General features: G+C 39.9%; 1 protein-coding gene across 2 annotated transcripts in view; it reads right to left on the bottom strand.

The window, feature by feature from the left end:
- KPNA1 (karyopherin subunit alpha 1) overlaps nucleotides 1-18,943 on the bottom strand; it is a 60,380-nt gene that overhangs the window by 23,605 nt on the left and 17,832 nt on the right. For both annotated transcript variants that reach the window (XM_071559407.1, XM_071559411.1), the window contains exons 3-8: nucleotides 18,547-18,654; nucleotides 16,708-16,807; nucleotides 15,689-15,783; nucleotides 11,736-11,867; nucleotides 1,614-1,702; nucleotides 261-360 (exon numbers count right to left, since the gene is read on the bottom strand). In XM_071559407.1, the coding sequence (XP_071415508.1) occupies nucleotides 261-360; nucleotides 1,614-1,702; nucleotides 11,736-11,867; nucleotides 15,689-15,783; nucleotides 16,708-16,807; nucleotides 18,547-18,654 (624 nt within the window). The remainder of the gene's footprint in view (nucleotides 1-260; nucleotides 361-1,613; nucleotides 1,703-11,735; nucleotides 11,868-15,688; nucleotides 15,784-16,707; nucleotides 16,808-18,546; nucleotides 18,655-18,943) is intronic.

Here is an 18,943-nt window from a genome sequence, read left to right as displayed (position 1 = left end):
ACTGCAGCAGCCACAATGGGCAGTGTTGTTCTGCTGTGGGAGGGTCCTCTCCAGTACAGGAACAGCAACAAAGTTATGGGGCAGTCACATTAAAAGAGTGGTTGTGAATGTCTGCCCAAAAAACTTAAATCTGTAAGCAGCTCATGAAGTACTTCAGAATTTCTCTGAACCATTCTTTCTTTTTAGTTTAACTTTCACCACCTTCACTGCTTATTTGCTATCAACACTTCAGAATGCATTTCCCTACAATCACCTCTTACCTTGGCAAAATCAGGAGGAGGATTTTTCCCTCTGCAGAGGTTGGATAGAGCCCATACAGCATTTCGGGTCATAGTGAGACGGTTCTGTTTTGAAAGCAACCTAAAACAGAACAACAAAACATTCCAATCCTTGCCTTTTAAAAATCTAAGCCAGGCAACCCCGTAGGATGAACTGAACGAACCATTAAAAACAAACCCATTTTAACACACACCAGGGCAAAATATGGTAAGACTTTTTCCTACAAAATTACATCCTGAAGAAAATCATCCTTGATAACTGGATACTAACACACATATTACTATCCCAAGAAGGAACTACTACAAATAAATACTACATTAAAAGTGTGCTCATTTAATTGCTTAGATACTGTGTGGCAGACTAACAGTCAAAAGGTGCAGGAATTGTGACGAAATTCCTTATAGGAGGAGCACATGCAGGTCGTTTTGGAGAGTCCTCTCTTAGCCAAACTGAATTTTTATGTCAATCTCAGACTTCAGCCCCACTTTGGCACAGGGAAATGTAGAAAGGCAAGGCCTCATTTTCCCACAAGTTTAACAATACAGTTTCTTTTTCTCACAGCCATCCCACAGCGCACCAATGTCTTTATGAGAGCACTGGAGAACTGTCCTGCTGCAAACAGGATCTGCAAAAGACAGAGACTGAGTAATCGTAATTTGGGCATGACAACACAAGATGGTGTCACTGTTTCAGCAGATAACCATCAAGATAATTAGCAGGCTCAAGAACTGGCACGCAATGGGATTTGTTCAGCGTTAGAGACTGGATAAGGGGAGATACAAGTTCTGCTGGCAACAGTTTAACAGGTGGATACAGAAAACAGGAGGCCAGATCCTAGGGTCAGGAAAGGAGAAAACCATCACAAAGTAGATCAGAAAATTCTGATTAGGTATCAGAACACCATGATTCACCCTGCCATGCTCAAATACTGCAACAGGTTGCCACAGGTGGTTAAGGAATCTACTTCTGATGTTCCAAATTTGACTGGTTAAGTAGGTGAGCAACCTAATCTGATCTCACCTGCTATGAAGAAAGGCTTTGACTAGATGACCTCCAGAGGTGCCTTTCAACTTAAATTATTCTGTGACTCTAAAATGACCTCAGGCATCCACCCACACTGTAGTACAAAATAGTTCCAGCTTAGCTGCTTCTAAAACATGTTTCCATTTTATCTTCACTACAAATGTAGTTCAAGGCTCCCCACTAAAAAGTCTGATTAGCCCACAATTAAAAAAAAACAGTCAAATAATTACTATTCTTCAAGGCAAAAAGCAAATTTCAGTGTTGTCAGACAATCAAGCAAAAATCTGGAAAACAAATTAAAACAGACTTACTGCAATAAAGGGGGCAGGATATTACAGTCCAAAACATAGTCTCTGCACATGGTGCTGTCTCCAGCAATGTTGCCAAGAGCCCACACTGCCTGTAATGAAAAACAAATCAGTAACTGGTTTTATTCTCAAAATTCCACCAATATAATGTGCCTAGAGTTGGGAGATACTCTGTTTAACTGTTACAGCCTGGACAATGTACAGAGGGGGAATGAATCCTGGCTGAGGATTACAGGTACATACTCAAACTCACTGTACAATTCAGGAATATTTATACAGTTCTAAGAGGAATACTATAACAGCCAACATGAATGTCTCCAAAGACTGTGTAGGCAGACATAACTTTGCTCTATCTACAATATAAGAGATGAGCTCATCTCCTCAGGCTTAGTAACATTCTAATTCTACACTCCTCCTTGTTCAGAGCTAATTTAAATCCAGATGTTCATAGCACAGGTCAAGCAAGTCTGTATCTACTCCAAAGTGTTTATGTGGAACAGCCCATACTCGTATTCCCTAAGAAGTCATAAAAGTATGCATTGCTTACACAGTCATACTAAGAATGATGACAACAACTAAGACAAAAATGAGAATCTATATGAACAATAAACCCATATTCAGAATCAAAAGAGTTGAGATAGGCATTGACACATTTTCTAAGATAAAACTATACCAGACAGAACCAATGTTGTTGACTAAGTCCTATGCATGGCAAAATGCAGGGACAGGTACTTTTCTCCCCTGAGCATCAGTACTACTGTAACACTTCATTTTGAGAAGATCAAAAATATCAGAATTAAAGCTGCATGAAATCCACCCTCTGCAATATGATAATGAAAGATGAAATCATTTTTGATTTATACATTTGGGCCAAGTGGCATTTTTGGTATCACTGTCCACTATACCTAAATAAATTTCAGGTAATCTAAGTACAAAAGAGATGTTATGAATTCCATGCAAACTGCAGACAATATTTTGTCACATAAGAAAGCTAAAATCACATTTGATATTTATTTCAAGTTAGCAGAAAGCTAAGTCACATCAAATAGATATGTGTATCTGCTTATTTGTTTCACTTAATTTGGCTTTTGGCTTTATAGATATGTGTATCCATACAACTACTGGAAATACTCTCAATTCTTCCCAGAGAGGACCAAGGCAATCCTATTTATCATACACAGCAGTCAAATGCCCTCCTCAAATTTCTCTTCAGTTGAAGGCTATGTATTTAGTTGTAGTAAAATCTGTTACACTGCATAACTTTCTCCAACTCAAAACAGGCAAGTTCCTCACACAAACATTTTTTTCTCTATTCCTGTATCTATTTGAAATAAATTGCTCCTCTAAACATAAATGGCAAAATAAGTCAAATTTGTTACCTAAAGAAAATTCTTGGATAACCCAAAATAAACTTATTTATTCACTTTTGATGTAATGTCAATTGATTTACTGCATTAGATTTATCCTGCAACATGTTTTTATAAACAGCAACAAAAAAAAATATGCCACTCTGACAAACAGACTCCAGCCACTCTGGAGGCCCAAATGCACCAGCAAACCCTGCAGAACTAATACAGCTAAAACCAGATGTATACACAAAGTGTAGATACAGATGTCAGCTTGCTATTTACAAAATAAAAAGGCTCCTCCTCTGTACCAGTACTACTAACAATACCATGGGATCGGAGCTTGTTAAACTGCAAGTTGTTAAGAGAGTAGGAGACTATTCTGGGGGAGGATTAGTTTGTTTTGTTTCCCACTGTTTTCCAGGCTTCTGCTGTCAGCCACAGTGACAGGCAGGGCACGAGACTATACTGACCTTTGCTGCAAAACAGCACAGCCATTATCACTATGCAACGTACCCCCAAACTGATCTTTGTCATGAATACTTATTTTTCATTCCAATTCTTATTCTTTCATGACTGTTGTGACAACACTTTATCTGAAAAGCATAACCTTGGGTCTGGCAGCCTCATGGACACAAGATGCAGAAGACAGCCACCAGAAAAGAGCTTAAGAGACAGGACAAACACCACATCCTGCAAAAGATCATTCGTGTTAGAACACTAAGGAGCCACACTATTTACTCACTGTAATGTTTGTATTTTAAAGTAAACAATAAATTTATGGCAGAGGAACTGGACACCACACACAGATCAATGTGATCAAGTGAATGCCCCTTTATTACACACTACACACAGTTTATAAGAGTTAAATTGAACCTCACACCATAGAGCCACAAATCCCCATTAGTTATAACCCATATCTCACAAGTCCAATGCTTTGGAGAACTTATCCTAGATGTTTTCAGGAACACCTCTGGTGTGCTGTGAGAAACCTGAGGAGTTCTCTGAGAGACCTCTGAGGAGCTGCCAACTCCTCCAAGCAGCTGTAACTTTGTTTATTCTCAGCTGCCTTCAGTCTCACAGTATCTTATATAGATCAGAATTGCTCACACTTGATTTTTCTGTACCTACAGTATTTCTGCAGCAATGAGAAGTCTATGATTTCAGACGGTTCTAAAAATACTTGTGGATCTTCTAAAACATTTAGGAGTGAGCAAGGTTAGAATTTGCAATCATTTCCTTTCACTGAACATGTGAGTAACTGTGTGAAGACACGGACTCCTTACCTGGACAGCCTCACAGACACTAAAACAAGGCAAACACATTTCACTTGTCTGTGGTCTTTGTTTCTGCCATTATCGTAATATCTATTTTTAGGGTTGACAACAGTGATAATCACTTAATCCAAGAATCCATTCTGACCCTGAATGACAGACTGGCTTTGCAACAGCAAGTCTCATATCAAAAAGTCTGGCCAGAGAAATTAATTAGCATCTCTACTGCTTTACCACTCTTGATTTTTTTTATGTCAGTAAAAGTCTTGGCCAAGAAGTCTGATATAACAGGACCTGGTATGAGGAGACTGTTGCAAGAAATCCTTACAATGCTAATGACTGATAGGACAAGAAGATGCAAATAAACCGAAATTATCTTTAGAAAAATATGCAAGGTTCATTCAACAAGGATGATGTCTTTCCTTAAGGAATTACTCCAGGTCTCCAGATAAGTGATGAACCTGAGTCAAGCTCATTTTAAACCCCTCTCAACAGACACTGCCATAAATACAAAGCTCTGACATGGTTCGCACAGACAACAGAAGAACAATGCAACTTTCTTCAGGCTTTATTTGTCTGAATAATGTTCAGTGATTTCCATTTCTTCTTTTGTGGACTCCTCAAGATGTAAATGCTTGCCATAACATGTTGGCTTCATTCTACACATGCCAAATGTTTTTATCTTCTTTACTGGACAGTTGCAGAGCTAAAAGGATATTTAATTCCATTAAATTTCAGAGCTTAATAAATAAAAAAATTATTTCGCTCTAAAAAAATTCCCTTTCAGTACTTCCTAACATCTACATCCAGACCTGAAGATGACAAGAATCTGTAATTTTAAGATTTGCAGTCTGACTTTTTAGCTCATATAATCACAGACTATTCTGAATTGGAAGGGACCCACAAGGATCATCGAGTCCAACTCTTAAGTCAATGGCCCATACAGGGGATTGAACCCATGACCTTGGCATTATTACAACCAAGTTTTAACCAACTGAGCTAATCTCAGGGTCATATCGTAGGCAGAAAGCTGTGTGTAAACTGAAAATGCAAATCCTGCCTTGTTCATTGGCACCTGTATAAATTTCCACTTATTGCTCACAGTGGGGTAGGAACTGTCACAGTTCTCCAGTTTATTTTGCTCATTATGGAACTCCAATATTTGTTCCAGCAGTGCTGGATAACTTCAGTAGTCAGTAACAGTAAAGTGCAAGTTTTGTAGAGTACTGTTGAACCATATGGTGCCTTCTGTGAATAGTCTGCAGTGCTTTTTGACAACCCTCCACTTTCTCATGGATACTGAAGACTCTCAGCCATTATTTCTCTATGACTTTGGATATTACACCAAGTGCTAAAGCAGCCACCAACAGTGCACAGACTCTGTGCCTCTCGGGGGTTAAGAAATATTATGAAGTAAGAATCAACTCTTTCTCTACGGTTGGCTGCTGACTCGGTGTGGTCATCGTCATCATGGCTGGGCTTTGCGAACAAAGGTTTGGGAAGGGCACCACCCACGCTAGTTTTGGCTTTAGTTTCAGCTGGGCCTTAGTTAGGCCTAATTCAGCAGACCCAAAGGATGTGACAGAGATTAGAAGGGAAAAGCATCACCTGACTTAAGCAACCAAGAGGTATTTCATATTATCTGACATCATCAAGAAGCACCAAGAAGTATAAAAAGAGAGGGAGGTGGAGCTTCTGTCTCTTTTGGTCTTTTGCCTTAATCCCAGAAGGACACACTTTGCTGTCCCAGGAGGGATGGGAGGACCAGGCTGCACACCAGCTCACCACCATGTTATCTTAGGGAAGTAAAATGCTTCTTCCTAGTCTTCTCGCTTGGGTCTGTCTCTGGGGAATTGAGTTCTCCAGATTTGTAGTTAGAATGGTGAGATTTGTGTTCAGTGGGAAGTGGGGAGTTATTTTTGTTAATTCTAACTTGTGTTACTGTGTGTTACATTGTAGTTTTATTTTTCTCTTTTCTGTATAAATATATATAATTAGTTTAAGTATAAACCTAGTTTGAGTTTCCAGAGGTGTTTTTTTCCCTCTCTTTTCTCGGCAGGGGGAGGGAGGCTCTGACGCTCTGTACCGGGCAGTTGGCATTTTGCCAGCTCAACCCAAGATACTTGGGAAATGGATCTAATACTGAGATGAAGATGGTGAAGACTGGCTCGTATCCAAGTGTGACTGGGAAAGTGGACACAAGGAGGGACACCACAAGGCCATATTCCTGGGAGATGACTTCCACAATGCCCCAAACAAACACCTTCAGTCAGTGGCTGGGTGGTCACAGTTCCCCATTTCTCTCATCTCAACCACCAAACAGAGGGAATAGGTCATGCTCACGCCTTGGCTGTTTTTCCTGATTTTTTTTTTTTACTAGGACCTAGTTAGTTAGTAGGACTACTGATGTAAAAGCCAAACAGCACTTGGACACCAGACTCAGGTCACCTCTGCCAAGCAAATGATGGTTACCAAAGGAATTAGTAATAAAACTAGAAACTGAATGTATATGTATATATATATGGCCAAAGCTCACAAACGCAGATTTGGGCAGGACTCTCCCCACGTGCCCTTCCAGCCTGCGCAGGGGATTTTTTAGGTGAGGCACAGCGTGCACAGAACTGGCCCCACCGTTTCAGTCCTGAGGTCCATTTGCCACGGCCGAGCGAGCTTGGACAGTGACAGGGAAGTCCTCGGGACTGTCACAGTCCCCGGTACTGACCGGGGCTGACCCTGCTGAGCATCCGAGATGTGACGGGATGGGATGGCAGGGAGGCATTGAACTGCCAGGGGACGGTCCCCACTGAGACTGGAACTCAGGACCTTGGGATTCAGAGTCCAGAGTGCTTTCCTTTACACCACGGGACCTCCCCAAGAAACTGAATAATACCAAGGGAAAAACATGTTGGTTGCTTCAGCTGAAAATGCAGACCTTTCCAACAGGGAACAGGGCAGCTGGGGATGGATGCTCCTGCCACCGTCTGTCCAGCGGATCATGATGACACGTATCTGTCACTGTGAGACAATCTCAATCATGTTCGACAGGGAGCACAACGCATTGCGTGGCTTTGGAAGGAAATTCAGTGTTCATCAAGGCAACCCAAGCTGATATCTCAGTTTTAAGTACTGCAGCACAGAAAGTCAGGAAAGAACAGCAGCTAAGCCACTGCTGAAGCTGGATCAGCCTTAAGCATGACTGAAGGTTTTGATGGAGTCCTTCAATACACATAATTTCAAGTGGGCATATCAAAATTACTAGGTATCTTTTGGAAGAAAAAAATTGTGATAAGTGGAAGAAGGCGAGGGCATACACCACTGACTAAATCTAAAAACCAAAACCTGGAAGGGGGAGAGATGGGAAGATGCAGCCCAAGAGATTTAATAAATAATAAAGATTCTGTGCTAAGTTCAGTTTCTCTAATGCAAAAAATAGATGCGAAATTATTTGACCACTAATCGCAGAGAAAGAGCAACATATAATCTGAGAGACTGACATGCAGTGCAAGCAAAGAAAGAGTTCAAGCATGGCAGGGTAATTAAAAGTCAGCCTGTATAGCTCAATGGGAAACAGGTCTTGTAAAAAGATTTATCATTTAATTACATACATGTTGTTTACTACATACATGCTGTTTATTAAACATAGTTATAAAGATTCCCTCACAGCCTACTATAAAACCACAGATTTGGCATCTTCACTAGACTCAGAAACAAACATACACAAAGGAAAAAGTGTCACACATTAGATTAAAACTGGTTTACAAATATGAGAAACACATGTTGGAAAATCATGATCAAAAGATAAGGTAAACTGGTATCTGTTCCTGAGCCACTGCTAAAGAGAAGTTTCAAATAAAAGACAAAACCAACATGTAAATCTTTAAGACTGACTTACTCTAAGACAAAAACAATGGATAATGACTAGCCAGTAAGTAAAATAAAAATATAATAAATATTTTTGTTTATGCTATATTGCACATTCAAAATTAACTTACCACTAACACTTCCTTCTACAGAATTACTATCCCATCTGGAACAAAGAATGACTTACTAAACACAGCCTTCAATATTTCTGTTTCTCTTCATCCTTTACTATATGATTGTCCCCTATGTGGGCCATTGACTTAAGAGTTGGACTCGATGATCCTTGTGGGTCCCTTCCAACTCTGAATAGTCTGTGATTCTGTAGGGTTACCTTCTGGCCTATCTGCCCAAAACATGTCATTATATTTTCTGTATTTTCCTGTATTTTTGTAATTTGTTGCCAGTGTAGCAAGAGTTGCTTGCAAATAACACTCTTCACAGTCCTACTGTGAGACAAGATCAGGATGATCATTATACACGGCAGAAAATTATGGCCAAATATCTTCCAGTTCCAAAAATCCAGCTTGAGAAGCCCAGGGTCAGATCTGCTCAAAACACAGGCCTAAATATAAAAGTCTCTGCTGGGTTGTCCTCAACTGAAAAATGAAATGGAAATATTTCACATTGAGCATCCACTTACTGAAAACTGAAGGAAGCAAATCACCCAGCATCAGGCACTAGGCAGAAGAAACATTTTTCTCACAAACCTACAATCGTCTAAATTGTAAGAATTTCTTCCCTATTCTCCTTCCTGCACTATAATGTGTTCCAACTTAAACAAACAGGGTCACAGCACAACAAATAAAAGCCTCCTTTACTACCCACTCATCTGTTACCAGGGCAACAATCTGTGCATATACTGAATGAGACAAGAGTCATCTGGAAAAATACTGTGCAATTGTGTACTAACGTTATCCTGTACTACAGAAGCATAAGAGCGAACTCTTTTTAGTGCTTAATGTTTTTAGTTTTTTTTCTGGATGATATTGTGCTGAAGTGTTTGGGTTTTTTTAAAGCTGCTGGGGAAAAAAAGCCGAATTTCTTTTATTAAACCCAAAGTGTCAGGTTTTGAGCAGGGCTACAGCCTCGAGAGCTGCAGCACAGAAACTCACTATGAAAACGTGTCAGTAACACTCTGCAGTCGTGCACTTGCTTTCTTTTACTACAGAGCAATTTGCAACTGGTATTTAGAGATTTCTGGTAATAGAGAGATTGTGGATTTAGCAGTACCTGAACTGCATAGAAGAATATTTTTCAGCAATTACAACCAACCCACTCTGCCTGCCTGCAACCTTTAACATGTCAGCAGTTTACCAGGAGGCAAAGGGGGAAGGAGGAGACAGATAAACTACTTAACTGTGGCCCCTAAGCTGTTCTGTTAATTCATCCATCTTAAGATTGAAGATTGCAAACTTAATCTAAGAGCCTCTCTGATCATCAGCAGGGATGACAACAACCATCTAATAAAAAAAATAGGTTAGGTCTTGCACAAAAGATCAGTCATTAGGAAAAATAAAAGTAGTCCTTGCCATATTCAATGATTCTGCAGGAACAGCACTCTAAAAGTGATGGCTGAATTTGGAAAGCAAAGTCAAGTTCAACCCCCCAGAGGACATACTCTGAAAGGCATAATTTAGCTAAGTATGGATGGATTTTCACATGGGCAGAACACAGCATTTATCTGCCATTTTGGCCAGCTCCCTATCACATTTCTAATTTCTACAACAGTAGCAGGTTCATTTCCCCAAAGCTAAAAAAATGGACACAAAAATAGGTTCTTTAATACTTTCTCAAACACCTGAATTCAATCTCTCTGAAAAAAGCCTTGTCAGAAATAACTCAGTCTGAGACAAAACATTGAAAATGGAAAGTTGCAAAGTGGAACAGCTTGAAAACTGTAAGCAACTGGAAAAAAAATTCTGTCTCGTGAAAGACGTTTGGCAACTCTAAGTAGAGGTGGTACATTCTGGGATAGCTGTAAGAAAGAAAGAAGGTCGGTCCCGTGGTGTAAAGGAGAGCACTCTGGACTCCGAATCCCAAGGACCTGAGTTCCAGTCTCAGTGGGACCGTCCCCTGGCAGTTCAATGCCTCCCTGCCATCCCATCCCGTCACATCTCGGATGCTCAGCAGGGTCAGCCCCGGTTAGTACCGGGTGCTGTGACAGTCCCGAGGACTTCCCTGTCACTGTCCAAGCTCGCTCGGCTGTGGCAAATGGACCTCAGGACTGAAACGGTGGGGCCAGTTCTGTGCACGCTGTGCCTCACCTAAAACATCCCCTGTGGAGGCTGGAAGGGCACGTGGGGAGAGCCCTGCCCAAATCTGTGTTTGCCAAGTCTGGCCATACAATACAATACAACAAGAAAGAAAGGCAAGTTACACAAAGCAATCCCATGTTTATCAGTTGGGACTCCTCCAATCACGCATCTCAATGCAGCCAAATGCAAGGTCAGACATCCAGGAACAGAGAATGAAGGTCACACTCACAGGATGGAGAACTGAAGCCTGGAAGTCAGAGACTCTGAAAAGAACAACGGATCATGCAGGATAATCAGCTTAACCTGAGCTCGCTGCTCCTGTGGCAAAGAGTCCGCAAAGACATCCTGGATATTTACACACCAAAGTAACCAGCAGAAATGAGGATGAGGTGCTAACCCTGCAAACAGCATTGCTGACAGAGTGCTATGAAAGGATCCAGTGCTTGTCATTTCACCAGCACAAAAAGATATTGAAGCAAAGCAACATTCTGAAAAGGGTCACCAAAAACCAAATCAAATGCTGCAGAAAGACTTTAATAATGAGAATTCAGCACTTAATTCCATTTGCTCAAGGAAAGCTTAAGTTACAGGAAAAAACACAGAGCTAATCAAGTGGAGAATGAAACAAAAGCAAATACCTGGATCCAAGGCTAGTCAAATTTGTACAGTAAAGGTACTTAATTTCAATCTGGGATTAAGACTGGCTGAAACTAAATTTGTTAACATCATTAATGTTTCATCACCCTAAGTCTTCAAAGCAAGATTATATATGTCTGAAATACATCTTTGTTCAAACACAAGTTATGGACTTAACGTGGAAACAACTGAATCAAATATTTGGTCTGTGCTTTACACTGATCCCTGTGCTCCTGAAAAAATATTCATCTATGCTGTAATGAACTTAAAGAACAAACTACAATTTTCTTTGTAGAGAACAAACTATAATTTCCACTCACACTTTATCTTTTGGAGAAACAAGCACACACTTTCCATCTCTAAAGCAATTATTCAAACAAGGCTCCCTGAATTCTTCAATTCACAGGAAAATACTAACCCATTAGAGATGAAAATGCATCACCCCATTGACTGTGGTTAAATATACATTTCCAGAAAGAGAAAAAATACAGTACTTGCTTAGATATCCTAACACACACTAAGCAAAAAGGAACTGTTGTGCAAAACTGCCAAATACTATGTTTTCTCTAAAAGTTTTCTTACAGGATAGCCTTGTTCCATTCTGGCAAAGGGGAGAAAAAGGAAAAAAAAACACAAAACAAACATACAAACAAACAAAACAAACAAAAAAATCAAACATAAAGCTCCCAACTCCACAACCCAACACACACACATGCAAAATTCACACTGTTCAAAAATATTCTCAATCTTTACCTGTTCTTGAACATCTTCAAACTCTGAACTCAGCAGTTCTATGAAGATGGGGACAGCTCCTGCTTGGATCACTATCCGAGTCTGAAGGGAGTTTCCCGAGGCAATATTTGTCAGCACCCACGCAGCTTCAAACTGGAAAACAAAATACAAAAGGCAGTTTACAAGGACCTTTCTATGCTACAACAAACATGCAGCCTAAATGCCATTCTCAACCAGAAAGAACTGGCACAGGAAAAATGTGAGATATTATGAATTAACAGACAATTTGCAAAGTAAGAATCAGAATTATAGTGATAGGAGTTACCACTATCACTTGAAATAAAAATTTACAGATTTTTCTTAGGAGAACATCAGGTCTGCTGTGGCTTTTCAAATATTTTTGGTGGCTTTGCATTTATCTTGCCTTTGCTCACTGGCTAACAACCTATACACAAAAAAAATGTGTTTTCCCTCATACCATGGCACCTGTATTCACTGAATTGCCAATGATATTCCTGAAGATGCAAGAAAAGACATTGTTTGAAAAAGCTTGATTGGTATGAAGCAAATGAAAGAATTAAAGGAGATTTAAAAAAAAAAGTAGATTTTTAAAAAAACTCAAAATACTACGGTGATCAGTATTGCTGTCAAGTGTTGCTACTGTATGATGGTTTTTTCCCAAGACCTGAAGCAAAACTGAGATCCTGAATTAATGCTTTGCATATTTTAATTGGTTTTGTAATTTATTTTAATCTCAACTTGCAAAAGCATCAACTTTTTAAGCTGAAATGCAAATTTTAACACTACCTGACACAGGCCTCAGAAAATACAGATTCTAGAAATCCAGATTTTGGCAGGTTACTGCATGCTTTTGGTTCAAAAACTAGCACTACACTAACAAATTTAAATCTTATTAGCTACATTCAGAATGAAAAGACCGCAAAAATTCGAATGAAAAGGCAAAAATCTACGAAAAATAGAAATGGAAAGTTGTAATCTATAAATGACCAATTCTGACATTTCTAACTGATGCTGATTCAGCAGTATTCCAGTGAAAATCCTGTTACGCCTTCCAAAACTATCTATCTCTGAACTGCTGCAAAGACTTCTATTTAGGATTTAATCATAAAAACAACTCCTGCTAAGGACATGCATTAAATTCTGAAATAGGTCTGAAATAATAACTCAAGAATTAAGCCTAGACTTGTAAGGTTTTTCATTTTTTAGTGTTATTCAAGACTTTGAAAATACAATTAATCACGCCCTCCTAATCAGCTAAAGAAGAAATTATCTTCTAGTAAGATGTGATCAAAATAAACAACTCCAAAATACATCACTGTTATACACAAAAAAAATGGGCTGCAAAATTAATCATAGAATCGGTTGGGTTGGAAAAGACCTCCGAAATCATCAAGTCCAACCCTTGGTCCAACTCCAGTCCCTTTACCAGATCATGGCACTCAGCGCCACGGCCAATCTCAGTTTAAAAACCTCCAGGGATGGGGAATCCACCACCTCTCTGGGCAGCCCATTCCAATGCCTGATTACTCTCTCTGGAAAGAATTTTTTCTCTGATATCCAACTTAAATTTCCCCTGGCAGAGCTTGAGCACATGCCCCCTTGTCCTAATGCTGAGTGCCTGGGAGAAGAGACCAACCCCCACCAGGATCGCACAATGTCAAGACAGCAAGAGCCATTATTAATGAAGTAGAAGCACAACAACACTCAGGCCAGAGCTTAAGTCCAACATAAAATGTACCTGCTTTCCTGTAATTTGACTTTTCCTGAAGTATCCAGTGTTTTGAGATAGTATGTATGTATGTATGGCCAAAGCTCACGAACGCAGATTTGGGCAGGGCTCTCCCCACGTGGGTGTGCCCTTCCAGCCTGTGCAGTGGATGTTTTAGGTGAGGCACAGCGTGCGCAGAACTGGCCCCACCGTTTCAGTCCTGAGGTCCATTTGCCATGGCCGAGCGAGCTTGGACAGTGACAGGGAAGTCCTCGGGACTGTCACAGCACCCGGTACTAACTGGGGCTGACCCTGCTGAGCATCCGAGATGTGATGGGATGGGATGGCAGGGAGGCATTGAACTGCCAGGGGATGGTCCCACTGAGACTCGAACTCAGGACCTTGGGATTCAGTCTGGAGTGCTCTCCATTACACCACGGGACCGCCACACCATTTTGAAATAGTGTAGGACAACTATTAGTTATATTTCAACCAAAGAGATTTTTTAATCGTATTTTAGAGCTTGCCCTTGTTCTACCAGGTTGAACTATTCATACCTTGGAGACTCAGACTGTCTCCAGTGTAAGTCACACAAAGGTCAGTGAGTGACAGTCCCTCCCTCTCCTCTGTGGACACCTGACAATCCAGGATGTATAAACTAAGGAACAGTCACATGTAAAGGACAGAGGTGTAGTATTGCTCTTTTTTAAGATTTCTCTCTTCATCACAAAAAGAATTTGCACACAAGACAAATTTTCATGTATTGTGTAAGTGACCACATTGAAGCAGGGAGCTTTTTTAATTCTGGAACTCACCTGGAGTGAAAACAGGACAGAGGAATCTCTAATAAATTAGGCCTTCCTACCACTGATACCAGAAGCCTAGTTTTTACAGGATATTCCATTGACAACAGAGAAGAAAAATTCCCATAAACATGCAAGTTCATAAACATGGAAGTTTCCATATTCAATCATAATGAGTGGAAAATCCTTTTCTTCCACAGCTAAGCTGCAGTCAGGAATACCTAGAATGCCAAGCCCAAAGGAATACTTCTGGAAACACTGACAGAGAGAAATCAAATATTAAAAAGTGAGGTTAGGGGAACTTCTAACTTGTCATAGCAAAAATTCTACATGCAGACCCTGAACTGCCAAGCAGGCAGAGAGATTTGGCAAGACGAAGGAAAATTGCCCAGGTAGAATGGAATATCAAGAGCAACATATTCAGGCTTATATTTTCACTACTTTCTTAGAAATTCTTCAGGACAAACTTGCAAGTTTCCACTTTGAATTTTCCTATTTCCACGAAAAAATCAGTATGTTACACCACAAGAATTGCTTCTATTTATCTGCCTAATAAAAGGCATTCCATTATTTTTACATTAGATAGCTTACAAATTCTCCACAGGAGTTGCAAACCAACTGGCTTAAATACGATCCATACTCTTAGTTACTGTCCACAGACTCCTCAGAGGGAGCTAACAGAGCTCTGGAATTCTGTGGATATCAATCTGAAAAATAATACCCATAAATGGTTTCTCTAATGTATAAGAAAACTATCAATTTTCCGCATATCTCCACTTCACAAAACTTGGATTTCACATGGCGTTCACAAACCTGTTGCCTCAGGGATTTTGAGAGAATGCTGATTCTAACCTACACATCATATTTACTAGTTACATGTTAACATATTTTTTCCTTTTACAAGGTGTTTCATTTTCCTTCCCTTTCTACTAACCCAGAAAAACTTTGACCAGAAAAAAAGACAGGTGGAAACGAGACAAAGGTCCAAGAAAAATCAGCCACCATTGTAGCAGATGCAATTCAGTTTGCAAACCACAGTAAGTTTCAAAGTTTTTATGCTTTTATCACTACAGATTCTAATTCTAAACTTTTTTTTAATTAATTAAAAATCTAAGTTATAATTCAAAATATTTAAAACTGTCTTCAATTAGTACAAAAAAAGACAAACATCAAAGTTCAGTTTAATAGTTTTTCAGTTCCCAGGTTCCAAATTTCAAGATTTGTTTTGGTTGAAGTGTGAGGACCCCAGCCCATCCATCACTCAATGCATCTCAGACCTCTCTCTCCTGTCCCCAGAGGACTTGCTAGAAACTCTAAGATAAAACAGCATTTTTAACATAGTGAGGAAAGAGGGGAAGTATAGTTAAACAATTTTTTTTTATAATTTGCATCACCAAATTCCTTCCTAAACTAGGAAGACAGATATATTTGTATTTGTATACCTGTAATGTACAGTTTTCTTTTCGTTTGAGGAACTCCACAAACCTGGCCACCACTCCTTGTGTGCTTATGACTTCATCTATTGGAGGATTTGGTTCTGTTCAAAACAAAAAGTAAAGTTAGATACATTCTTTTCTTTGTGGGGAAATTCTCAAATTACTGCATCATAATAATATCCACAAAAAACTGAGACTTTTCTGAGAGTGTGTTCTTTTTCTACAATAATTTACTAAAAGGCAATGGATTCCTATCTGTCAACACAAGAAAATTCCAGTCTTAATTCTGAGGTAATGAGGTGTATGTGTATGTATGGCCAGACTTGGCAAACGCAGATTTGGGCAGGGCTCTCCCCACGTGCCCTTCCAGCCTGCACAGGGGATGTTTTAGGTGAGGCACAGCGTGCGCAGAACTGGCCCCACCGTTTCAGTCCTGAGGTCCATTTGCCACGGCCGAGCGAGCTTGGACAGTGACAGGGAAGTCCTCGGGACTGTCACAGCACCCGGTACTAACCGGGGCTGACCCTGCTGAGCATCCGAGATGCGACGGGATGGGATGGCAGGGAGGCATTGAACTGCCAGGGGATGGTCCCACTGAGACTGGAACTCAGGTCCTTGGGATTCAGAGTCCAGAGTGCTCTCCTTTACACCACGGGACTGCCTACAGTAATGAGGTAACATGACTCAAAGCACTGACAGGCTCAGTAATTTAGGCAGAGCAGCTTCACAGCATCAGTTCTGTGCAGTCTGGGCTGCACATGTGCAGAGAAACTTCAGTGTATCAGCATATTTGAGCCACAAAGACACTGCCTACAACACTTAAACTTACATTCAAGAGGAGACATTACATCTGCAACACTTGGTACAGATTCCAAGACAAGAAGTGACTATTACATATATTAGGTGACATTTTGTAAAGCACAGCTTGACCCAGAGGTATCAGTGAAACTCAATCTTTATTGCTGTCAAATTAAAAACATGTAGAAGTCTCCCTGGTACATTTTTCTCCAAGTAATTTCCTTTACCTTTAGAAAGGAGCTTTCGGAACTTCTGGGTGGCTGAAAGTTGCTGTTCTGGGCTATTGGAGAAAATCATCTCAATCATATCAGAGGTGATGACGGCACTCTGGGATTCATACCAGGAAACAATGACAGTGGTAAGAGAGCAAAAGGGAAAAAAAATCTGGGATTAGTAGAAAACAGGTTACATTTGCTAAACCAGTATCAAGTTAATCTCCTATTGGGTAAAAACCCAGGTAAGACCATTATAGACAACAAAGGCATCATCATACACATACATCTACATAAGCACCGTAATTTCAAGTGCAACCTCTCTTTGCTGGAAGCCCAAAGCCAAATTTTCCTCAACATACAGCAAGAAAATTACTCTTCAGAATCTTTCACTGGTATTCTTTCCCCTCCACTAAAATAAACATAAAACTGTCAGCTCCAAAAAAAGGTAAGTTTAAATTGAAGTAGCAATTATTTTTATGCAAGAACACTACCTTGATTGTGCTGTTGTTTAGATTTCTCTAACATTTACATTTTGACTTACTCTCTTACCCCAAAACGTACAGGAACTGTCATTTATTGCCAAACCGAATGCTTGTCATCATCATAAAGTAACAGTATTACATTTTCCATAATAATAATGGTTTCAAATAATATGGCTAATTAAATCAGACACACTCCTTATGCCAAATAAAATCTGACAGTTTACCACACATGTATACCTATGTCAAGAAGTGTAAGAAAAGTCAGATTTTTTTCTTCCACTTCTCATCTAAATCCTCAGACCCATCTGATCCCAACCTTTAGACAGGGAGACAGATGACAGTGCTGAAAATACTTAAGCTTGGTCTGTAACAGCTCCAGCTGTAAAGTCTGAAATTAATGATATTTAACACAGCAAACCATATAATGACAATATCTCAATTAAGTAGAATCCTTGCCTTACTTTCTACTATCTATATAAACTTCCACACACATGATTAATGGTATTTAGGACTAGTCAGATATTTGAGGACTATCTTGAAGAGTAAAACTATACATTCTATTAATGAACTTCCACATTGTTTATAAACAGTTTTCTGTTTCTCAGTAATTTTCAAGGCTCACATTATCACCAAGAGACTACAAATCCCAGCCTGATTCCTATGGAAGTGTCACTTGCATAGTCTCAGTATAGACCGTGTGAAGATCAAGGGTTAGACTTTTAAGTGAGGACTGTACATTCCTCAAACCTCTCTGTTACAGCCTGAAATCCTTACCATGCTTCTTTTCAGGGAGAGGACAGTGGTAAAGAAACCGGGAAAAACCAAAAAAAGTCTGATTTTCACTAAAGTCTTTTTCTAGCTTGGAAAGGAGTTTATAGCCTCAAGCATCCACATAAGCCAGGTCGAGCTGCATTTCCAACACCTTGGCTAAAAGAGGTGCCACTTGAATGTCTGCTAAGAAGGATTTCCACTGAGCCCCTTTAGAACTTCATAAACTGCAGTAACACACTGTCTCATTTCTATGTTCATGTTTCAAACATTACACATTTCAGATTAAAAAAAACCAACAAATCTGGGCAATAGTTGATAAAATCACTCATCAAAACCAGGCAGTACCAGCCTGCCGGGACAGTGACATCTTACTTCATTTTCTTGAGTGCATATCCTCTGAAAACCACTCACTCTACCCGTAACATTTTTCTCTCATGTAATCTGATCCAGGGTAGGTCACTGAGACAGCTGTTTCAGAGTTGTCCATAAGCTCTTTGAATGCATTTTTCACATTCTTCTGGAATTCTATTCCCCCAAACCGCTGCACAACAGACCTGCCCAGTTTCAATAAAAACTGTATTCCTTTCTTATCACTTACCGAAGTCATCTCCATGTTGTTCATCTGCGCCTCATGGAAGCCACCATCTGACATCACCTCCTCCTCCGCTTCTTCCTCAGCCGTTGCAACATTACGGCGTTTGAACAACTAAAGAGAGAAAGGATTTAATACATATTGCACAGCCAATACACACAGAGCATGTCCTGTCAGGCTGCAATAAAAATTACTTATGCTATTACCTGAAAGAAGCCACTATGCTGGCTTACAGCACCTCACCTGACAGTGCACGAACAAAGTTTAACCATGGAGTAAATGAAAACAGCAACATGCTAAAAGACTGGTTCCAACATTTCTGGAACACTTTCACTGATGTTCCCTTCTCTCCTTTACCATCCACCTCCATGTACAAGCTATCTCTAGTTTCCAGGCAATTGCT

The sequence above is a fragment of the Pithys albifrons genome, chromosome 1 (genome assembly GCF_047495875.1).
Source record: "Pithys albifrons albifrons isolate INPA30051 chromosome 1, PitAlb_v1, whole genome shotgun sequence".
NCBI classification, from domain to species: Eukaryota; Metazoa; Chordata; class Aves; order Passeriformes; family Thamnophilidae; genus Pithys; species Pithys albifrons.
The sequence above is the reverse complement of the archived record's forward strand: the minus strand, read 5'-3'. Positions and strand labels throughout refer to the sequence as shown.